The sequence below is a fragment of the Lynx rufus genome, unplaced genomic scaffold, assembly GCF_022079265.1.
Source record: "Lynx rufus isolate CCGP_SWC_20201006 ecotype Redwood Valley unplaced genomic scaffold, mLynRuf1.p SCAF_64, whole genome shotgun sequence".
In the NCBI taxonomy this organism is placed as follows: Eukaryota; Metazoa; Chordata; class Mammalia; order Carnivora; family Felidae; genus Lynx; species Lynx rufus.
The window spans coordinates 221,021-245,456 of NW_025814883.1; the positions used below are offsets into that span (position 1 = coordinate 221,021).

A 24,436-nucleotide genomic window follows, 5' to 3' on the forward strand; every position below is an offset into this window, starting at 1 on the left:
AGCCTTTTCTTTTTCTAGTTTCTCTGGTCAGAAAGACTAAGTTTCTTTTGGAGTTGTATTTAGCATCCTTCACAGCGCTGGGACTGGGGTTCACACTCAGGTCACACATGTGAGAGAAAAAAATAAAACCAAGAATATCACCACCTTGTAGATTATTTCTCCAAATTTGACTCCCTTCCACATTCTACCTGCTTTTGTTTACTTTTCAAAGTCCTCAGATAGTTGCTTTTTGTATTTTTCCCATGGTTTCCCATTGTAATCAGTGGGAGAGATCGATTTTAGTGGTCTTATTCCAATTTGGCTGAAAGTGGAAACACCTGGTACTATATTAAATCAGTAGGGTTTTGATAAATGTTTACCAAGCTGAAAAATGATGGAAATAGATTTGAATTTTGCCTTTTTGTTTTTTCTTTCCATTCTCTGGAAAAACTGGTGGGTTATGAAGTAACCAGATAAAAAGCAATAAGAATCACGAAAGGGATCATGGATTCATGGAGAAGCATGAGAGAGACTTAGGAATTATTTCTTTTCACACCTAAAATAAATTCTGGACTCCTTACCCTAGTTTTCCAGGCCCTGCATGAATTGGTTCTATCTTTTCAACCTCACCTTGCTATACCCTTCCTTTCTTATAGGTGACAATCTTCAGACCGCAATAACAGTGGCCAGAAAGTCTGGAATGGTTTCTGAAAGCCAACAAGTCATTCTGATTGAAGCGAATGAAATCACTGGGTCCTCATCAGCATCTATATCTTGGAAATTAGTAGAAGAGAAGTCCATTGCATACAGCAATCAGGTACACCTAAAAACAGACTTATCTAACTTGACTCATGGTGTTGGCTTCTGAGCAGTTTTGACTGGCAGAGATGTACAGGTGACCTAGGGTCAACATATTTCCCCAAATGTCTAACACATATGCAGTTCGAAGAACTCATATCCATTTCTCATACTGTTCCTACTGAGCTTTAATGTATAGTGCCATCGTGGGTCCTGGAAAGGATCCATTATTTTAAGTGTAATAATGTTGTTGGCCCTATAGGAGAAAAAATGTAGTAAGGGGGACTGTGAATCTAATTTCTCATCCTCCTCTTGCTTGCTAACCATCCCACTGGGTCCTAAGGAGATTTAGTCCCTGGGAGAGAAACTGCTGTGCACATTGGAAAATTAGACTATGTCTTTGGGCTGGGAAAAAAAAGTTTTATCCATGTATTCCCAATCATTCAGTATCCTATCTCTATTGTGTCCTTGTGGAACAATATTAATTCTGTAAGAAAAAAAAAATGGTAAGTTCTCACTTCAGGGAGAGATTTGTTAAGGTGTAGTGCTTTGTATTTTACACTTGAAATGTGTGAAATGTGCTCTTCTCTGGGACTCACCAAGATCAAATCAGGATGAGAACAGGACATGAGTGTTATTCTCCTATTCACTAGAGGCTGTGATGTGCAAAGATTGATCCAGCAAAGACAAAGTGTTTCTCTGAGGAATTGGTGCTGGAGTGTGACTCTTAAAGAGAGACCCCAGTGTCTCTTAAAGAGAGAGGCCAGTCGTCACTGCCTCTCTCTGATATACTTGTGGTCCTTTACCACTCTATCAAGTGTCTAAAATAACTTGTGTTTTGCTTTTGCAGGATAATTACATTAATATCAAGGAAGAAGTCTCTGACCATGGCAGAGAGGGAAGTTACCATTTTGCCTTAAGTGGAAAATCCTTTCAGGTTATAAGTCAACATTTCAGTAGCCTACTCCCAAAGGTAAGTTCTAAGAGGGTATCAGTCTCCCAGTAAAGATGCCAATGAAGTCACTTACAGAGCATGTTCTTAAGTAATTTCAAACTTTTAAGTAGGTAAGAAATACCTATTGAATGTGTCATAAAGGGGCAAAAACATTTTGTTGTCTCGTTTCTAGATAGGTTTAAAATTAGTAAATTTGATTAGCCCATTTCTCACCATCTAGAGAAATAAAGTATTAGGAGCTTCTCAAGTCACAAGGATTGCTTTTGGGTGGCTGTCTTCATACTGCCATGGTGAGGGGTCTAACGGTGAAGGGGAAATCCACCAATTATAGAGGAAAGCAGCCCAAGAAAGGAATTCTATTAGGTTTTTGATAGAGAGTCTACACAAGAAAGGGTCAAAGTTAACAATTTTCTGATGAAGAATAAACTCATAGCAGGGGAAGGTAAGTTATATACATAACAGGTGGACAAACTAGAGAAAGATTGTGTCTAGTGTAATCCAAAGATAAGTTATTTGTATTCAATTGCTTATCATCTTAGGCACTGTTTAAGACAAAAAGATTAAAGACGTAGAGGCTGATCAAACATTAAGCTGAGTTACTTTCAAGAAGAGCAAGGAGCACAGAGATCTAACAGAAGAATTCAGACTCTGTAGAATGAAGCTCAGGTGGATGGAGCTGGTATAGATTTATTATATCTCCAGACCACCAATGTTCCATAGCCAAAATTAGACTTGGGATATCAGCTGAGCTCCACAATTGGTCAAGCCCAGATGGCATGGTTAAATCAAAGACCACTAATTGTCACTATTTCATCATGAGGCTGTTTTTTCTGCTCGTTCTGAACAATTTTCTGAGAAGCTGTTGCCTCCTTTCCTTTCCCTAGGATGCTGACCTCTTGATATCTTGCAATTTCTCATACTTTATGGTTCAAGATTCCATTAAGCTCAGGATTTTTTGACCACCTTCTTGATGGCAGTTCAGCTAAATATCTGAAGGTCATCATTTTCATCCAATATTTTTATTAAGCAGTCACCTTGACTGATTTTTGGTCTCCTTGGTCGCTTACATGATGACCAAGGTCTCAATGTCTTAAAAAAAAAAAAAAAAAGACTTCTTGGAAACAAATTGTGTTTTGCCATTCATGGATGTTATTTTCCAGTCAGCGTTCTAAGTATTATCAATTATCTCATGTATGACCAACTGACGTGATATAAAGTTTCTCTTGGGTTCCTTACAGATACTGATAAATGGAACAATCTTTGCAAGAATGTCTCCTGGGCAGAAATCCAGTCTGGTGGAAGAATTTCAGAAACTGGAGTAGGTTCTTTACCAATTCAGGTGGTATGAAGTGCCTGGAGCATGACAGTCAGGGAGAGTGTAAGAGGTACAAGAAGTCCCCTAAGGCAGTGGTTCTGAACCTAACTGCCTATGACAGTCACCCTGGGAGCTTTGAAAAAATAACAATCCCGGGACCCCACTGTCCAGATATTCTAATTCAGTTGTTCATGTGAGGCTTGGACATCAGTGTTTTTTCAGCGTCCCTCAAATGAGTCAATTTTGCACCCAGAGTTGAGAACCACTGGACTAGAACATATGGGACGTGAAAGTGTGTGGTGAGAAATGAACCTGGAAGGATAGTTTGAGTTCAGCTCCTGAAGGTACAATGAGAATTTAGACATTATAAATTATCATCACAGCTGTGATATAAGGAGATTCGTATGGCAAGGGATTCACATAACCTTAAAAATACTGAAATATTTATATGGCAAAGTATCTTCTCTGTCCTGAATCAGAATAATACTTCTTTTTTAACACAAAGGGTCTCCATTAGAGAATAGGCAGTTCAAATACAGTGCCCATCATTTGAGACCCTTTATTTCCTGTTAACAGAACCCATGGAGTCCTGTAAGTTTTCTTCATTTCTGGTGCTGGACCATATAGACATGACTCCTAATCTTTTTCACTCCCACTTCATCCCGCCTGATTTAGTCACTAGGCAAGCTTCTTGCTTCAGAAAGTCCTGTCTTCTTAACTTGGTTGAAAACCTAGCTAGTAAACTAGTTGCCTTCATAGGACAGTGTGGAAGACAAGTACAGCAAATCCTATAAATATTGTCAGAGCACTCCTACCTTAAAAAGCACACTATCCATAATCTTTGTCAAGAATTAAAGCCAGTAGGATGCACTCACCCTCAAAGAGCGATCCTGACGCAGGAATGTATTTTCTTTCTTCAAAGTCTGGGCATTGGTTAGTTGAGTGACTGCTAAAATGGCAAATTTCCTGCCCTGTTACTATTTACAGCACCAAGTAATTTTCGTTTATTGTTTTAGAAATCAGAAGACACTTTTCCCTACAGCATCTCACTGAATACTCATAACACTTTGTAGGAGAGAAAAATAATGGCCAAAATGGCCAAGTGATCAGGTCAAAGATCTTGATCTGGCTTCAAATCTGGTGCCCTCTCCACTGTGCCATGGTGTTATGTCATAAAATTGTGAACGTCCCATTTTACAGCCAACAAAGCTGCTTTCTAAGCAGTGAAGTACAGGGTCTCCCTGAAATGCTTGGAGTCAGGATGGTGTGCTGGCTTTCCTAATCCATCGGGGAGCTGCTGAGTCACACTTTACTTTTAGTCAAACTGGACCCTTCAGAAAACTCCCTTAAAATAAAGAATCAGAGTGTCCCCTAAGTAACGAAGTTCATTTTATTATTTTTTTAATTAGAGAAATTAGCAGTTAAAATTGCTTTGATTTCCCCTCCAATTGACATGGCTCCCTTTTAGTTACTTTGTAGGTATGTGCGGTGATGGAGCCAATGACTGCGGGGTAAGTAGCTGCCGGTGTGTGGGGCCATGATCACACCAGGACACACCAGGACTTACACTTAATTGCACTTGCCTGGAGTCCTTTAGACATAATATCCCCGGGAGACACTTATCTCCATTCTTCTTGATGGAGGAACTGATGTGGAGGGTTTGGGAGGGTTTTGACCAAGGCCGCACAATGACTCAGTGATCAGTATACTGACTTCTTTGGCCAGATGTCCCAGTGCCGTCTCTTTGTTATGCAATAGGCAGAACAAATTCTGGTCCCCTCCTGGCTCGTGCTTGGGTCCACGGGCCATCCTGTAGCTAGCTTGACGGGCTTTTCCCGTGTGGCCTCAGGAGAGACATCTGTGAGTGTGCAAGCAGAGTAAGCTGACTCTTTGCTTTCAGGCTTTGAAAATGGCTCACGTGGGCATCTCTTTATCAGAACAGGAGGCATCTGTGGCCTCACCTTTCACTTCTAAAACTCCAAACATTGAGTGTGTACCTCACCTTATCAAGTAAGTAGACGCTTTCCACCAGCACTGTTTTAATCTCTCTTGACTTGTAAGTTCAGATCCCATTGTTCGGCCAGGGAAACAACAGGGAAATTTTGTGTCCCTGGGTGGGGTGGGTGCTTTGCAGGACAATGCAGTCAGCCATTCTACTCCTGAGTGGACTTACCAGCAGTTAAAAATAACTGTGGGAGAGTAGTGGCATAATGAAAACCACTCAATAGGTTATTTTTAGAAAATTGGAATCTGGGATTTTTTTTTTAATTTTAAAGTTTGTTTATTTATTTTGAGAGAGAGAGAGAGAGAGAGAGAGAGCATGAGCAGGGGAGGGGGCAGAAGCAGGAGAGGGGCAGAGAGAGGGGGAGAGAGAGAATCCCAAGCAGCCTCCATGAGCAAAACGGAGCCTGACTCATGGCTTGAACTCACAAACTGTGAGATCATGACCTGAGCTTAAATCAAGAGTCAGATGCTTAACCCACTGAGTCACCCAGGCACCCCTGGAGTCTGGAACTTGTAACTGCTTTGAAAGTGTTGATCTTATTGTTATTTTTACATATATCTCCATAGGTGCTTTATAATGGGGGTTAGTAGAGACAAACTTTCCCTTCCCCGAATGCCCTCTTTTCCTCTTGCCTCTTTATGCTTCTTTGGAATATCCTTCCCATCCCCAGTTTTCAAAATATTAACTCATCTTTGCTGCTTCTACTAAAATCTCCCTTGGTGCTTTATCTGTGCCTCCCAGAAGATGTACTTCTGTATTTTATTGGGATGATAGAGATGGTTAGCACTGTGGCCGCTTTGGGTGATTATAACTAGCATGTATTTACAGCTTGTGAAGTGCTTTAATACCCATTATCTTATACTTCCAAACAGCCTGGAGATGTCGGAGTGGTCACTGTTTCCTTGTTTTGTACAAGGAAGACATGGAGGTTTAGAGAACTTAACTGAGGTTCCCAAGCTCACACAGCCATATAGGATTAGAAATTATGTTAGAACTGATGCTATTTAAATGTTTTCTCTACAAATGTCATACTATTCCCACCACATTAAAATGATGATTTCGCTGGCTCCTCCCAAATTTTTAAAAATTTATGTGTGTGTTTGACAAATGTTTATAGAGCAGGCACTTAGTGCCAGGAACTGGTGGAGACGCTGGAGACCCAGAAGCAAGTAAATCACGCATTCCTTGACCTCATAAAGCTTTCTTCTGGTGGAGAAGTCAGGCAATAAACACATACACAGATAAATCAAGGGTAATGGGAAAAGTAAGAAGGCGGCTGGGGAGGTGGAATTGGCTGCTGCAGGTGTGTGGCATGCGAAAACCCTTTCTAAGGAGGTGAGAGATGACGAGAAACTACCTTCTGGTAGAGCAAATGACAGCAGCTGAGCCCCAGTACAGGGAAAAGCCCGCTCTGAAATCAGGCTTTGGAATCCCAGGAAAACATTATGACCAGAAGCAAATTTAAACTCGTTTCTTTCCAATGAAAGTGATAAAAGTGGCATCTCATAATCTATTTTATGCTTTAAATATATACCATTTCCTCAAAGTCCACCAACAGTAACGGAAACAAACATGTTCGTTGTTTTCAGTCTATTTAAATTCGATATATGATGTATTTGAGCATAGACACTGTTTCAGTGCAGTTTTAGAAAAAGCGGGGATGGCCAAATGATTTGAATGAAATGAAACACCTTCATGAAAATAGCCCCCAAGCCTGCAATCGTATTCAAATTCCTTAGTTTACAGATGAAGAAACTGTGACTGACAGAAGGAAATGACCTTCCAAATTACACTTGTGAGTAGGTACGAGCTCTAGGACGCATCCCCAGGTCCTCTGACTCCACTCTGACATGATGCCCACAGAGAGCACGAGGCTACCATGCACTCTGGGCTCCCGAACTGGACCAAGGCTGGGGAGCTGGGCCAGGAATTGGTCTTTCCTGAAAGTCTAGTCGTTTAGCATACTGACAGGCAGCTCCCTCTGGCTCGAGGCTGTCCAGTCCGTCAGACAAACTGTTGAATAATCAGGCTTTGGAGTGTTTCTCCTAAGCTCAGCTGAACAACAGAGTCACTGACCTTTCTTTCCATCTCCTTACTCTGTCCTTTCTTTGCTTACACAGGGAAGGACGTGCCGCTCTCGTTACCTCATTTTGCATGTTCAAGTACATGGCTCTGTACAGCATGATCCAGTATGTTGGTGTTCTGCTGCTCTACTGGGTACGACTGGTGACCCGAGCTCTTGGTTAGAACTGAAACAAGGAGTTGCATCCTCCCAACCTGCAGTGCCTCTTGAGGAAGAGTGCACGTGGGGGAGCTTGGAGGGCCAAGGGCCCCTCTGAAACTACCTTTATGGTGAAAGTAAATCAGAAATAGATGCACACAGGAGAAGCTGAAGGTGTCAGTTCTCTGACTCTCTGACAGAGACGTTTTGTGTGTAGCAGTAGCTGAAGATCAAGGCATAGCATTTTTTCGCGGTTGCTTCTGGCTGCTTGGACGAGGTCTCCATCTTCTCTGTTCCAGTGTGACTACCCGAGCGTACCATTCAGTAGCGAGATGATCTGGGACTGGGGAGCTGGTAAATGTTTCAGAGCTGCTCTCCCTGGGACAGCAAGCCCTGGTTATTCATGTTTGCTGATTTCCGTGGTGTAAATATGCCCACTATGGCTGGTTTCGAGCTGCCTGCCTGACGTCACTGAGCATGGAGTTGGGAAGAGATGTGCACATAGCATGTCATTATGTAGTACTTGCACCCCAGAGATAGAAGACTTGTAAATATCTTAAAGAACATAGATAACAGCACAATGTAGGAAAAGGATTAGGAAGTGCTGGATTGGGGGTATTTATTAGGTTTGTTTTAGCATAATGTATTTAATGGTAGATTTGTATAATTTCAGGTTCTATAATGGCTGTGTTTAACAGCCAGCTCAAAAAAAAAAATCCCTGAAAACTTTGCAATCGACTCTCATGAGCGAGTATAAGCAGCCTGATGATTCGTTAGATTCATCTCTATGTCCTGCCCTCTTGCTTCTGGGCTGAAGGTTTTAGTTTTGTTATTTTCAGATTGCTTATGTCTTTTCCCGCTCACAATGAATGAGATGGAGAAGGAGAGGCTGTGCACAGAAATTTGGTCCTATTTTGGAATCCCAACAACTCATGCTACAAACTAGAGTTGAACTTGGGTCATCTTGATCTCCTTTCCACTAAAAGGGGGGCAAGGAAGCAAGTTACTTGAAATCAGTAAGATCTTAACCTTTTTTTCCCCAAGAATATCAAGGATGCCTTATCAGGACTTGCTAATAACACCCAAGACTGCAAATAGTGGGTTCAATTATTCTTTTTCCACTGGTAAAATTTGGGTAAGATCACCACACATTTGTCTCTTGTTACTACTGGGAACTCACTGTCCTGTTGTGCCAGACCAAACCCTGACTTTCTGCTAGCAGGTAGAAAAGAGATCAGAGATGGATCTAGTAGAGTAAGACATCTCCCTCAACAGGAGGATGTTGATGTACAAAGGACCCAGCCTAGAAAGCACACAAAGGTGGCCTCCTGGTTGGAGAGGGTTTCACAGCCTTATCTGTGGTACTTCTACCAACACAAACAGGACCCTGGCCACACATTCTTCTAGTAAAATCCCATGTTGCAGGAACAAAAATGAATGCAACTGATGTCAGACTTCATCCAGAGGGTCACAACATTTTTGACCTGCTTTCCTTTTTCTTTTCAGGAGACAAACAGCCTTTCAAATTACCAGTTTCTGTTCCAGGATCTGGCCATCACAACTCTTATTGGTGTAACAAGTAAGACATTTTTGAAACTTTCTTGGCTCTTCCAGAAGGGCTGGTCCACTAGGAGGGATGCCAGTTGCAGCCTCAGGGATATGGGACTTATGCCCAAGGGTCTATTCAGAGAGGGAAAGAGGAAATAGGAGCCCCATTTGTGAGTCTTGGATTGAAATAAAAGGATTAGCCATGGAAAAGCTGGTTAGTTATTTTTCTTTTTTCCACAAAATACGGGGCTTCCATAATGGTCACTAAACTTATTTATTTGTTTGTTTGTTTGTTTGTTTGTTTATATTTTGGGATAATTTATTGCTTTTCATTTTTTAAAAATATAATTTATTGTCAATTTGGCTAATATACAGTGTGCGCAATGTGCTCTTGGTTTTGGGGTAGATTCCTGTGGTTCATTGCTTACATACAACACCCAGTGCTCATCCCAGCAAGTACCCTCCTCAATGCCCATCACCCATTTTCCCCTCTGTCCACCACTCCTTCCCCCCACTACCCTCAGTTTGATCTCTGTATTTAAGAGTGTCTTGTGGTTTGCCTCCCTTCCTCCCTGTTTGTAACTATCGTTTCCCCCTTTCCTTCTCCCATGGTCTTCTTGTTCAGTTTCTCAAGTGCACTTTGAAAATCAGGAATGCTGTCTTCAATATGCTTTCAGGTGTAATTACAGTTAATATATGCCCAGTTTATAGAGGCTGGATAGCTTTTATGCTTTAGATCTTTTTTTTTTTAGTTTATTTATTTACTTTGAGAGAGAGAGAGAGAGAGAGAGAGAGCAAGTAGGGAAGGAACAGAGAGGGAGAGAGAGGATCCCAAGCAGGCTCCATGCTGTCAGTGCTGACAGGGCTCAATCTCATGAACTGTGAGATCATGACCTGAGTTGAAATCTAGAGTTGGACACTTAACCGACTGAGCCATCCCGGTGCCCCTGTTTAGATCTTTAAATCCTAGCCTTTGGGGATTTTGAATGAAGATTAAAGATAATCTTGCCATTAGGCCACTCCCATTTCCACCTCTTGATTAACATGAATCGTCTTCCCAATTTCCCTGCTGTAGGCTTTCACCCCAACCCATCCACTCCCCACCATCCACCATATTCTCTGCTTTCCTCTCTGTTACATATAAATGCCAACAGCTCCACTTATACGTTTAATCCTACCTCTTCCTACCTTCTTGGGGATTTTGTTTCTGTTATAATCTCCTTCTTCACTGTCATCAACTTTTCTCTGGTCTGCTGGATCAGCATATAAATATATTTTCTTATCTTCTACCAGATCCGGTATTCAACAAAATTATTAGCTATTTATTGAGTGCCTAATTTGTACTACTTACCATAATAGGCACTTAGAACACATCAGTGAAAGGGAAAAATATTTCCTTTCCTTGCATTCTGGTAAAACAACCTGGTTGTTCAAAGACCTGGAGCTATCCTTGTTTTCTCTTTTCTTTATCCTTCACATCCCTTTGGATGGAGCTCCTGTTGGCTCTGCTTTCCGGAGCTCTGTACCCCCTGACACAGAGCCATGTCACCTCCCTTACGGATTCCCACAACAGCCTCACAACTCATCTTGCTTCCCCTCCTCCCCATTTACCTTTCAAAGAGCAGTAAGAGTGTTAATTTTGTAAAGTAAATTTTATTGTCACCTACTTGCTTAAAATGCTCTAGCCCCTGCCTGCTTCTGCTTCACTTACAACCACATTGTTACATTCTTATCCCAGGCACCAGGGTCTTCTTGTCACTTGAGCGTTGTCAAGCTTGTGATCACCACAGTACCTTTGTTTTTGCTCTTTTCTTTGCCTAAAACACTCTCCTTTTCCATCTTTATATGGCTTTGGTTTTTTCTTATTCAGATCTTAGCTCAAATGTCACCACCTCAGGAAGTTCACTTTAAGTAGTCACCAAGCCAATTTTTCTCTATTACAAAATTGTGCCCTATTTTTTTTTTTTTTAGTTCCCAAGTTTTATTCAAGAATTCATACAAAATGTTCCAGATAAATGAGTTTTAATCCACCTCTTCCTCCTCTTTCTCATCCTGGTTAATCCGGAAGTAACACAGTTTGTAACTCTCTTTGCTGTTAGCAACTACTAGCAATGAATCACAGGGATTATTCTTCAGATATATTTTTTAGGTTTATTTCTTTATTTTGAGAGAGACAGAGGAGGGGGGGGAGAGAGAGAGAACATGCACAAGTGGGGAAGAGGCGGAGAGAGAGGGAGAGAGAAACAATCCCAAGCAGGCTCCACACCGTCAGTGCAGAGCCCCATGTGGGGCTCAAACCCAGGAACCATGAGATCATGGCCTGAGCCTAAGTTGTATGCTTAACCAACTGAGCCACTCAGGTGCCCCCTTCAAATATTTTTTTGATGAGTTATTTCGAACACCATTTGGAAAAAAGCACCTCAGAAGTTACTGTAATCTTGTTTTTGTTCCTTTCAGTGGTTAGAGCCCCTCCAACTGAGATTCCCAGATTTTCCATTCATTTTGATTCTCTCTTGAACAAACTGCTCAAAATTGGCAGCCTCCATGATTCCCTCTTCTCCAGGGTGGGTGCGGTCAAGGGCAAACTTCATAACTTGCTGCTGCTTCTTCCGTTTTCTTTTCTTTTTTTTTTTTTTTTTTTTTTTTTTTTGCCCCCTTTCACCAGAAACTTTTTCATGGGCACCATGGTGGCAGTGGAGGCAGAAAGCAGAATTGTGCTCTGTGTGTGGGTGGGTGGGTGGGGGTGCCCTTCACAATCTGAAGTTATGATTTTATCTGTGTTTTTATTTGCGTCTTCCTGCCTCCCCTCTCCCAGAGTGTGTGCGTTGTGAGAACAGCACCTTGTCTATCTTGACTACTGCTGTGTTCCCTGTAATTCTGACAGTGTCAGGTGTATCCAAGGGGCTCAAATCTCTCGAAAGAACACCCTCTGGAAAGAACACTCAAGTCTCTGGAAAGAATTAACAGAATTCTTCTTATGAAGCCAAGCCTATCTCTATGTAACTTGCACCCATCCCAGCTCTGCGATTTAGGGTGGCAAAGAGCCATCTATGTTTTCTCCCTAGATCAGTCTTTCTTCCACATTTTTGAAAACAGCCCTCATTTCTGCTCTAATTGTTCTCTGTTTAGTAACAAGCATCTCCAGGTTTTCCTCTATATTTTGATAAATAACTTGATTATTTTTTGTTCTTATGGTTACTAACATATATTCATTATAAAACAAAGATGGAAAACATTGCAAGATATAACAAAGGAAAAATTCCATCTTTATCCTACCATTCAGAACTAACAAATTAAAGCATTCTGTATGTATATAGATGAAGAAATTTGAATTATGTTCTGTATATAGTTGTGCGTACATTTTCTTCATTTAACTTTGTCATAAATTTTCATGTCATTAAATATTTTAATTATTTTTTATTGTGGTAAAATATACATAACATAAAACGTGCCATTTTCACCATTTTTAAACATATAGTTCAGGGGCATTAATTACATTCACAGTTTTGTGCAATCATTGCCACTCTTTACTTCCAAAATTTTTACATCTCCCCAAACAGAAACTCTGTACTCATTAAGTAATAGCTCTCCGTTGTTCTGTCAGTGCAGAGCCCAATGTGGGGCTTGAAACCATGAAGTGCAAGATCATGACCTGTGCCCAAGTTGGATGCTTAACCGACTGAGCCACCCAGGTGCCCCTTACAGCCTTTTATATTTGCTCAAATAGTTACTTTTTAAAAATTTTTTCATTTTTTTATTTTTATTTATTTTTGAGAGAGAGAAAGAGAGACAAAGCACGAGTGAAGGAGGGCCAGAGAGAGGGAGACACAGAATCTGAAACAGGTTCCAGGCTCTGAGCTGTCAGCACAGATGTTGAACTCACAGACTGTGAGATCATGATCTGAGCCAAAGTCAGATGCTTAACCAACTGAACTACCCAGGCGCCACTCAAATAGTTACTTTTACTGGACAAAAGAAAGAATGTCAATGAAGAGGTAGAAATTATAAAAAAGATTCTTTAGAAAGAATTTCTTTTGCCTCCTTTTCATATTTTCTGTCTTTTTATTGACATTTTCATTTTGTTCATACATTGTTTCCTAATTTCTTTGAGCATATTTGAAAGAATTGTTTTAGGGGTGCCTGGGTGGCTCAGTCAGTCAAGCGTCCGACTTCAGCTCAGGTCACGATCTCATGGTTCGTGGGTTCGAGCCCCATGTCGGGCTCTGTGCTGACAGCTCAGAGCCTGGAGCCCGCTTCGGATTCTGTGTCTCCCCCTCTCTCTCTGCCCCTCCCCTGCTCATGCTCTGACTCTCTCTGTCTCAGAAATAAATAGAAACATTAAAAAAAAAGAGAGTTGTTTTATAATTTTTTTTTAACATTTATTTATTATTGAGAGACAGAGACAGAGCATGAGCGTGAGAGGGGCAGAGAGAGGGGGAGACACAGAATCCGAAACAGGCTCCAGGCTCTGAGCTGTCAGCACAGAGCCCGACGTGGGGCTCGAACTCACAAACCACGAGATCATGACCTGAGCTGAAGTCAGACGCTTTACTGACTGAGCCACCCAGGCGCCCCTGAAACAGTTGTTTTAAAGTCTTTGTCTAACATATCATATGACTTCACTCATATGAGGACTTTAAGATACAAAACAGATGGACATAAGGGAAGGGTAGCAAAAATAATATAAAAACAGGGAGGGGGACAAAACTCTTAAATATGGAGAACAGAGGATTACAGGAGGGGTTATGGGAGGGGGGATGGGCTAAATGGGTAAGGGGCATTAAGGAATCTACTCCTGAAATCATTGTTGCACTATATGCTAATTTGGATGTAAATTTAAAAAATAAATTTAAAAAAAAGCTGGGATTTGGAAAAAAATAATCAAAGTCTTTGTCTAGTAAGTCCAATGTCTGGGTGTCCTCAGAGGTTATTTCTGTCAACTTATTTTGTTCTGCTGAATATTATAATGTCGTAACTCTGGAAATCCAGATAACTCTGGAAATTCCCCCTTCCCCAGGATTTGATGGCTTCTGTTCTGCTAGTTTTTGAAGGCTGTCATAGTCCATTTGGTGACTTTCCTAAACTATTTTTTGCAGACTGTATCAGTTGCCATGTATGGTCAATGAAATCTCTGTTCCTTTAGCTTTTGTTTAGCTAGTGTTTTTGACAGAGATTTTCTTGACTTCCATGAGTGTAAAACCATGAACAAAGAACAACCTCTCCCAGTCTTTGCAGATTTGTTCTGTGCTGGGGCCCTTCAACACTCAGCCAGGCTTGTGCTGAGTGCAGAGATCATCCAGAGCTCAAAACTGAGGGGCTGTTCCAGTCTTTCCTGAGTGGGTTACTTGCCTTAGGTGTGTGCATGGTTTTCTATAGTCCCCAAAATACACATATGTTTTTGAAAGCCATAATTTTCCAAAGAAACGTTCTTTAGCTTTTCTTTATCGTAGCTATTATTTTATGTCTCAACTGCCATCTTTTGCCCCAGGTGATTGTGGGTAGTTGGTGAGCCTTACAGTTGTTTTCAAGCAGTGGATGCTGCTGCCCTGAGTTCAGTCTTGCATTAGGTGAAACAGAGATGAGCGCCTTGCACCAGTCCTTCAGGTACCCCCAGACAGGTTAGAACGGACATACCCAATGGATGCAGTTTGCTCTTCCTCTCTGTGACCAGAGACCAGAGTCCTCCACTGGGAGGGCCAATGACTGACTTTGAGATTGCCACTGAGCTGAGGAGGGATAGGGCAATGGCAAGTACAGATGTCACAAAGCTTTCCTACCATTTTTAAGTTGCCTTTTTCTTGATTCAGCATTTGTTTGACTGCTGTAAACCTTTGTTCAGAGTTCTGACAAAGTTAGTTTTGATAGTTTCTGCTTGTTTTTCAATGTTTCTGTGGAAGGATGGGACCTTAGGGCTGTCTGCTCTGCCATTTTTTCCGATGTCACCTCTCATTCTGTCATTGAATATTTTTTTAAGTTTATTTAATTTATTTTACTTAAGTTTATTTATCTGAGAATGAGAGAGTGAGCAGGGGAGGGACAGAGAGAGAACAAATCCCAAGCAAGCTCCACGCCATCAGTGCAGAGACCAAGGCGGGGCTCGAACTCACGAACCACGAGATCATGACCTGACCCGAAATCAAGAGTCAGATGCTTAACCAACTGAGTCACCCAGGTGTCCCATTGTCACTGAATATTTTAAAGCATTGCTTCTTAGTGACTGCCTGTTGTTTCATTATGTAGATGTACCATAGTTTACTGTAAGTGATGCACTAAAGGACATCTTTCTACATCTCTGATATTTTTAGCTTAAGACAAATTTCCAGAAATGGAATAACCATGTCAAATGTTACGAACATTTTCCGGTGTTTTCATATTTATTGCCAAATTGCCCTGCAGAAGGTTTGTGTCAGTGTACGTTTCCAGAAGCAGTGTATAAGAGTGTACATTATCATCATGCCCTCACCTATAATTTGATGGACTTTGCCTATTTAATAGGCAAAACTGAACCACAATTTCTTTATCCATTCATCAGTTGATGGACATTTAGGCTTTTCCCACAATTTGGCTATTGTAGAGAGTGCCGTGGCAATGAGAAAGAATGAAATATGGCCCTTTGTAGCAACGTGGATGGAACTGGAGAGTGTGATGCTAAGTGAAATAAGCCATACAGAGAAAGACAGATACCCTATGCTTTCACTCTCCTGTGGATCCTGAGAAACTTAACAGAAACCCATGGGGGAGGGGAAGGAAAAAAAAAGAGGTTAGAGTGGGAGAGAGCCAAAGTATAAGAGACTCTTAAAAACTGAGAACAAACTGAGGGTTGATGGGGGGTGGGAGGGAGGGGAGGGTAGGTGATGGGCATTAAAGAGTGCATCTTTTGGGATGAGCACTGGGTGTTGTATGGAAACCAATTTGACAATAAATTTCATATATTAAAAAATATAGCCAAAACCGAAAGCATTTCATGATTGTTTTTGTCTTCTCCCTTAAGAATTGCTCCTATTGGGGCGCCTGGGTGGCGCAGTCGGTTAAGCGTCCGACTTCAGCCAGGTCACGATCTCGCGGTCCGTGAGTTCGAGCCCCGCGTCAGGCTCTGGGCTGATGGCTCAGAGCCTGGAGCCTGTTTCCAATTCTGTGTCTCCCTCTCTCTCTGCCCCTCCCCCGTTCATGCTCTGTCTCTCTCTGTCAAAAATAAATAAACGTTGAAAAAAAATTTTTTTTTTAAAAAAAAAGAATTGCTCCTATGACTTGAGTTTGAAGCCATTCATTGTATTTTGTTCCCTCAAAACCCTGATGTTCTCCAGTTTGTCAGTTTCCTTGGCTGTGTGGGCCCAAGAATTTACACTGTTCCTCTGATGAAGAATACAGTATCTTCCTTCTCTCACAAACATAACACTTGAATTTATTTTGTAGTGAATTTGAATGGTGCCTACCCCAAGCTGGTGCCCTTCAGGCCTGCAGGACGGCTGATCTCCCCACCTCTGCTGCTCTCTGTGATTCTCAACATTCTTCTCAGCTTAGCCATGCACATTGTGGGCTTCATTCTGGTTCAGAGGCAGCCTTGGTATTCCATGGAGATGCACAGGTACTATCACAGCTCTGATGCCAGCTTCTCACATCCTAATTTCCATCAAACACGGTCTGGCCCTTATGACAAGAAGCAAAGGGTTCTTCATTCTTCTGGAGGCGTTGGCTTTCTTTCAAGTCCCTTGGGGAGTTTTCCAGTGATCTTCTCTCCTCTGTAGCACAGTTTGAGGATATTATCCATTGGCACTTACTTTTGCCTGTCTTGTGTGATAATGATCCATGACCTTCTTTTACACCTAGGGTGACCATGCGTTATAATTTGCCCAGGCAGCCCCAGTTTGAGCCTGATATCCCAGTGAAATTTTTTAAATTAATTAATCGTTGAAGTATATTTGGCATACAATGTTACATTAATAACAAGTTATCAATTCGACCATTCTATACACCATTCCTTGCTTACCATGATATGTGGTGCCCATCTGTCACCATATATTAATATGCTATTTTTGATTACAGCTCCTATGCTGTAATTTGCATCCTCATAACATTCATTTTATAACTGGAAGTTTGGACCTCTGAATCCCCTTTATCTATTTTTCCCACCCCTTCCACGCATGTCTCCTCTGGCAACTACCGGTTTTGCTGATGCTACTAGTCTTTTCCTTTCACATTCAAATATGCTCCTGTTGGATGATAAATTATATGGTCACCCTATTTATCAATATTCAAAGATCTTAAGCCACAAGAGGAAAAACTCATGGCTTACTCATCTTTTTCCCACATAACCTTACTACACATGAAGGGTACCCAAATTATTGAATAAATAACTTGTCTATCTATCTATCTACCTATCATCTATCTATCTTTTATCTATTCATCTATCCAAAATATAGATCTATCTGTGTTGGTTTCTTTCCCCTTATTTCTCAGTATATTCTTTCCCAAAGTGTAGGTAATTACAAAAGCACTGAGGGCATGGAATCCTGTAGTTACCAGTGCTCCATAAAGACCTGTCATCTTCGTTCATTACCTTTTTTGTTTCTTTTTTAGTGCCTGCACAGTGCAAAATGAAAGCATCTCAAAGTTAACCATTTCTCCCACTGCTCCAGAAAAAATTGGAAGTAATGGTGCCTTCACAAGCTTCGAAAACACTACCATATGGTTCTTGGGAACAATCAACTGTATCATCGTGGCTCTTATTTTCTCTAAAGGAAAACCATTTAGGCAGCCCATATATAAAAATTGTGAGTAGCGTTGTACCAGATCAGAGGTGATGGGTCATCAGAAGGAACAGACATGCCCAGGTCACTCGGGGAGCAGCAGCGGAGTTGATGCTTATCTGGAGCCCTTGACTTTATACTCCAGGGCTCTATAAACACATTTGGCAGCCTCATTTTTTGCTCCTTTCCTCAAAGCTGCATTAAATTCTAGGGCTTCTTCCTCTACCTCTTTCCTTCACCGGAAGTTTGTCTCCAGGTGTCCTTTCATGGCACCACTGTAAATTGGGACGAGTCATTTATTTCCTCACGTGTCAGTACTTGTCGGAATTCATCTGGGAGGAGGTGGAGAGAGAGAAGTGTCACAACACTCAGTTGGAACATGTCTCCTGCCATGAAGACAATGGTTAAGATGGCATTGTGTGGTTGGCAGCCTGGGAGGGGGCCCAGCCTGAAGGAACCTGGCTATGGTAATTGTGGAGGCTCTTGGCCAAAGTACATGCTACCTCCTTACATTCTGGACTGGAGTGCGGTGTGTGTTAGGAGAAGTGGATGACCTGGTTACCCTGTGGAACATTCATTTGTATACATCCCTACCTCTCAAATTGGGAACATTTAATTAATTAATTAATTAATTAGTTAATTATTTTTACCTTTACTTATTTATTTTGAGAGAGAGAGAGAGAGAGAGGGAGAGCATGAGCACTGGAGGAGCAGAGAGAGAGAGCGAGAGAGAGAATCCCAAGCAGGCTCCATGCTGTCAGTGCAGAGCCTGATGTGGGGCTCGAACCCATGAACTATGAAATCGTGATCTGAGGCGAAATCAAGAGTTGGATGCTTTAACAACTGAGCCACCCAGGCACCCCTAATTGGGAAAATTTAGAAGCATAAGTTGAAGGATCAATGTCCTCATAAGAATTAGTTTATTTAGAGAAAATTATTTTGCCTTTCTCCTTCTTGGGATGAAAAAGCCGTCAAATGCTTACCTCTACATTACTGCAATTTAAATATTTGTTTATTTACAGCCCTCTTTTTTTTCCAGAATAGAATTTGAAGCAGGGGATTTGCATTAAAAAGACTTGGATACTTAACTGTTTTCAAGGCATTTTTTGAAAATACATTAGGTCAAAATTGCTCTCTGTATATTTCCCACTTTTATTAATTGAAACTTACAACATGCATGTGAAAATTTCCATCTGCTTCAAGGACATGCATAGAAATTGTGGAGGTGAGACCCATTGCATAGAAATGAGTACTTTCCATTTATTATGCTGTGTTTGGATGTAGGAATCAAGTAAGCTTAATCAGTGTTAATCTAGAATATGTCTGTCAATAGATGTGAAACTCCGTATATACTCCAATTTCTCTAAATGATAGCTTGTGTTCTTATTTCCTCAGATATATTTGTCCTTGTGCTGGTCATACAGCTGGGTGTGTGTCTATTCATTCTATTTGCTGATATTCCAGAATTATACAGGCGTTTGGATGTAAGTCTTATCTCTGGGCTATGATGATGGTTTACTGTTATATAATACCCTGACTGCAAGAAGCAGGTCACGGTGGCAATTGACATGGACTCGTGACACTGATTATCCTTTTGGAATAGTAGAGTTAAAAAAGAATACTACATTTATTTGTATTTTTTTAAATTTAAGCCAGCCAGGAAATAAGATTCTGTCTAGTCTTGATTTCAAATATTTCAGAAGCATTGACCATTTTTCTTTTAAAAGATCCCTGTAAGAATGGAAAAATCTATATACATACACTGTTTCAAGCGTAAGAAAATTTTTCCCCCTAAGCGCTTCTGTTTTGAAGCTGTTGAAAACAGTTTGCCTATAACACTTTTTCTGTTAATTCTCAAATCTGTACTTACATCTTTAAAAAAAAATCTCTGTAATAAAGACGTGTTTGTATGTTCATACTTAATGTCTGCAAAACTTGTTTGCAAAGAGCCATAACTTACCTCATGAACTCTCTTAGAGTGTGTAATTTTGAGGCAAATGTCAAAATCTATGAGACAGTTTTTACATATACAAGCTAGGGGAAATGTGTATTTCAATTCCTTCAACCTATACTTTTGAATTAGAAGTTTATTATTACCAAATGTCCTTTAGACCAATAAACAGAATACAGAAGAGATGGTAAAAGGGAATGGACTTTTTTTTACTTAGTGCTACGTGAGCCTGCCTGCCCACCTCTCCAACTCAAACACACGTGTCATGAAGGCCAAGGTCCTATCTTACTCAGTTTCATATTACCAGTGCCTAACATAACCCATGGCACGTAAGGGCAGTAAATGACTGATCCTTGTAGATCAGGTTCCTAAATGGAGATCAGCACTGGAAGCTCACAGTTCATTGCAAACCAGCAAAACCTTCACCAACCCTTCTTGACACGTGACATACAAACTCATGTCTACATTCGGTTTTCCTTGTGATAATTGTATCACTGTGGTTAACAGCGTAATTGCCACTATTGTTAAATATGTTCATGAATTTGAGTAAGCAGTCATGGAGATAGTCTTTGGCTGCTAGACTTCTAAGTGAGTTAAAACTTCTTAATCCTGCAGAAGTTAGGGTTAAGATATGTTGGGTTTAGTCACACTCTTTAAGAGGAAAGAGTCTTACAGAGAGGCTGATTCCTCTGGTACAACAAAATAGGGAGCCTATTTAGTTTTGGGGGGACCTGTGTGGGGTCATTGCCAACATGACTGCCAAGGAGTCTGCAGAGAATTATTGCTCACCCTAAAAATAATTATTTTTCTTCTTATTACATAAAATTGTGGGTACATTCTAGAAAATGTGAATATGCAGGCAGAGAAAATTATAACAGTATTCACTCTATCCTTCCATCTTTGAAACTTTGTATATTATAAAAGTGCATTGGCTGATTTATGCAGTTTACTTTAAATGGAATCATGCTGTTTTGTAACCTAGTTATTGCTCATTTTAAAAAATTGCATTTTTTTTTAAATAGAGATACATTCACAACGTTTAATATTCAAAAGTTAGAAAGTTCTGTCCTCTCATCCTTTTTCCCCTGCTACCAGGTCTCCTCTCTGGAGGCTACTGATGACAACACTTTATTTTATACACTTTTATTTTTATACACATATTTTATACATATGCCTACACACACACACACACAGACACATATATATATATTTCCTTTTTAAAAATTTTTAAAAATATTTATGCATTTTTTGATAGAGACAGAGCGTGAGTGGGTGAGGGGCAGAGAAAGAGGGAAACACAGAATCCGAAGCAGGCTCCAGGCTCTGAACTGACAGACATAGCCTGATGCAAGGCTCGAACTCACGGACCGTGAGATCATGACCTGAGCCGAAGTCGGATGCCCAACTGACTGAGCCATCCAGGCGCCCCATATATATATTTCTTATATGTGTATTCTGCCACATTCTTACACAAATAGCAGACTATTAAATTTGTCCAGGTCTTCTGAGCTGAAGATGTCAAAATGAGATGAGACGTGTGAGCAAGCTATGGAGGAAATGCCTGTAGGGGCAAAAAGACGAGGAAGCCCAAAGAGAAGGGGAGGGTGGCACCTTATGATGTAGGTCTGACCCCCATGAAGGAGTGACGGAAGGAGGGCCAGAGGGGTAGGGTTTCAGATTGCAGTGCAGTTCTAAGAAAGCCCAGCCACAGTTGCCCATCACAGGTATCTAGTATCTTATAAGAATGAGTGCGATTAGAAGACCTGCCATCCTCAGGTATTAGCTATGAGCAACTCATGAGGAGTGTGGGCTCAGGGGTAGATGTGGTGGGAGATTCCAAGGGTAGCACTGGAGCACCTGCTACTTACTCTCCTGGCAGGAGACCCTCATGGGGCATGCCCATGGCTGCCCCGACCACACACGGTTCCGCACCACGATCTTTCATGTTACAGTGTATTTTGGTAATTGTCCCACGACAGTACATAGAGCTTCCTCATTCCTCTTTTTACGTTAATATATTGTTTCAATATACATATATGTACCATAATTTATAGGCAGCCCCCGTTGATAGACATTTAGGTTGCTTCCAATGTTTTGCTATTCCAAACAAAGCTGCAATAAAATAACTTTATACATATACCATTTCAGGCATGTACAAGTCCGTCTCTAGGGTAAACTCCCGGAAATGGTTTTCCACTTTTAATTTCAATGGCATTGCCCTCCATAGAGTTGTACCAGTTTATAATCCCCCCAGTGTAGAAGGCAGTATATGAGACAGTGCCGGGTACAGCAGTGTGCACTTGGTTTCATTTCATCCATCCATCCATTCATTTATCTAGCCAGACATCCATTCCCATCCAGCTCCACTTGCCCCACTGGTGAGTACCCTTGTCATGGCACCATCTGTGCAGCCGTGCACACAGCCCTGAGGGTAAAGCCCTGGCTCGGGGCTGCAAAGCAGGGCTCAGCTGAGGGGAGATGTGGCACCAGAGAGACAAGGGCAACACTGCCCCTGTCACATTCAGAGCCTCCTGGGAATAGGGCCACATCCCTGTATTCCCTCATAAAAGCGAGCAACGCAAGCAAACAAAAACACTTTTATCAAATTTGTCAAATTTTGATCGAATTGATTTGGGGAAATTGAGAAATTACAGGGGCACCAAAAAATAAAAAGGAGAAGAAAGAAAGATAAAAGAACAAAAGCAGCAATCATAGTTTCTGTTATTTTGTGTGTGCCTCTAATATGCATACATGTAACGTCTACATGTAAGCATGTCTATTACACACGTGATTTATAACCTATGAAAATGTACACTGTGAACGTGTGAACAGCTTTCTGACATTTATTTGTCTTCAAACTAACAGTGATTCTCCATCTCCCACCAGCTTCTCTGCACTCCTCTTCTGTGGAGGGTTTACATCATCATTATGCTCAGCTCCAACTTCATTGTGTCCCTTGTGGTGGAGGTAAGTGCCCTCCGGCTTCTGATCACTGTGGGTAGGGATGGACGGGGCATTCTTTGGGAGTCTGAAAAAAGGAACAGCCTTAGAGGATAAGAGTCAGCAGTCCAAGAGGCTCCCTGCCCTGGTGACATGAGCAATGGTGCTTTCCTCTAGTGAGCTCCAAACAAGGTGTTAATTTTCTCGTCTACATGGTGGACCTGGAGAGAATGGGATTATGTTGTCTAAGGACCTGTTCGTTTCTAAAATCCACAAGTAGAGAACTGACTCAATTCGTTTTTTTGAAATTACGTGTGATTCACATACTGCAAAATTCGCCTTCTTAAAAAGTGTGCAGCTCACTGAGTTGTGCAACCATCACCACTAATTCCAGAACATTCTCATCACCCCAGAAGAAATCCTGTACCCATTAGCAGTCGTTCCTCATTCCCCCTTCCCCCTTCTTCACCCCTTGGCAACCACTAATTTACTTTCGGTCTCCACGCATTTACCTATCAGGACAGTTCACATAAAGGGAATCATAGAATATGTGGCCTTTTATGTCTGGCTTCTTTCACTTAACAACGTCTATTTCTTTTACTTTACACATGGGAAATAAGATTCATAGTGAGCTTTTCTTAGATTTGATTCTTCATCTCCCATTTACTCCATTTCCTCAGTGAAATGAGTTTGTGGTCTCCTTTCTTTGGCTATGTGGTTCACTCTCCTCCTTCAGCGCTGTTATTTAGACCAAAGCTTCATTCTTCAAAGCCTCCTGGAGAACAGGGGTCACCCCTAGAAAAGACATCTGTGTCAAAGGGGAGGTGAGCATCAGATTCCATCTGTCCCCAATCTGGGTGGCAATGTTTCCAGTGGCAAACACAGCCTTATGCCAGTGAGGGGGGAATCCCTGGAACCTGACTTCTCTGCAGCACCTTCCTTAACAGGCAGGGTAAAAACCACACAGGAGCCAGTGGCAGAAAAGAACATAGAATTAAGGTACTAGAGCCTCTCTCTGTGTGCATATCCAGGGATTCTCAAACTTGAGTGGGCATCAGAGTCACCTGGAGGGTTTATTAAAACCCAGGTTGCCCAGCCCTTCCCCTAGCATTTCCGATTCAAAAGTCTAGAATAGGCACAAGTGTTTGTCAGGTGATTCTGATACTGCTGGTGGAGGGACCACACTGTGAAGTACCGTGCTAACCCGTATGGTCTCCAAAGCCACCAAATTAATAAGAGAGGATCGCATGAGTGTCCTCATACCCAGCTGCAGAAGGATGAACCTTGCCCTTTAAAGGATAATCTTGTGTTCGTACCTTGTCCCTGTCAGTGATCACATTATTTCCTCTGCCTGGTATAGCTTCCCCCAATATCTCCTTATGGGAATGCTATTCCATGCTCTATGGCACAGCAGTAGTAGGATCGTCTTCATGAATCTTTCCCAAAGCCTGGATGGGTGAGTCAAGTAACAGTGGTTTAAACAGTCAAGATATTTATTGTCTCACTTAACTGGAAGATTCGAGGTAAGTGGCCATAGAGTTGGTTCAGCAACTCAGTGGTGTCATTGGGGATCATCAATCTTTCTCTCCTCTGCCTCCCCATCTTTAGATACGGGCCTTTCATGTTTGCGTGTATTGCTTATGGTGTCCACATAGCTGCCGCATAGCTGGGCATTATCTGTGTTTTGATGCAGGAAAAAAAAAAAATGGAAGGAGAGGCACCAGCAAGCTTTTTTTCCCTTAAGTATGAAACTTTATAAGGAAACAAAGTCATTTTCTATAGCCACCCTGCAGACTTCCTCTTATGCCTCATTGGTCAGAACTGTGTCTTATTGTCATCCTGAGGAGAAAAGGATTCTGGGAAAGTGGATCTATGCCAAACATTAGACAGATTTGCTGAGATTGTGTGTGAGTTTTTTCCTCTTAGGTGGGCAGGAAAAAGTTGGGAGGATTGTGCTATAGGTAATGGAGCAACAAA

At 41.4% G+C, this 24,436-nt stretch overlaps 1 protein-coding gene and 1 pseudogene across 1 annotated transcript in view; one reads left to right on the top strand and one right to left on the bottom strand.

Moving 5' to 3' along the window:
- The window catches only part of LOC124500932 (probable cation-transporting ATPase 13A4), a gene marked incomplete at its 3' end in the record, with an annotated part of 69,721 nt that extends 47,235 nt beyond the window's left edge, over nucleotides 1–22,486 (top strand). The window contains exons 13-23 of the mRNA XM_047064795.1: nucleotides 636–796; nucleotides 1,628–1,750; nucleotides 2,971–3,050; nucleotides 4,516–4,558; nucleotides 4,948–5,057; nucleotides 7,173–7,269; nucleotides 8,780–8,852; nucleotides 16,235–16,406; nucleotides 17,399–17,592; nucleotides 18,964–19,052; nucleotides 22,406–22,486. Coding sequence (XP_046920751.1) covers nucleotides 636–796; nucleotides 1,628–1,750; nucleotides 2,971–3,050; nucleotides 4,516–4,558; nucleotides 4,948–5,057; nucleotides 7,173–7,269; nucleotides 8,780–8,852; nucleotides 16,235–16,406; nucleotides 17,399–17,592; nucleotides 18,964–19,052; nucleotides 22,406–22,486 — 1,223 coding nt within the window. The remainder of the gene's footprint in view (nucleotides 1–635; nucleotides 797–1,627; nucleotides 1,751–2,970; nucleotides 3,051–4,515; nucleotides 4,559–4,947; nucleotides 5,058–7,172; nucleotides 7,270–8,779; nucleotides 8,853–16,234; nucleotides 16,407–17,398; nucleotides 17,593–18,963; nucleotides 19,053–22,405) is intronic.
- LOC124500934 (60S ribosomal protein L22-like) lies at nucleotides 10,844–11,507 on the bottom strand (annotated as a pseudogene).
- Nucleotides 22,487–24,436: the final 1,950 nt, after the last annotated feature.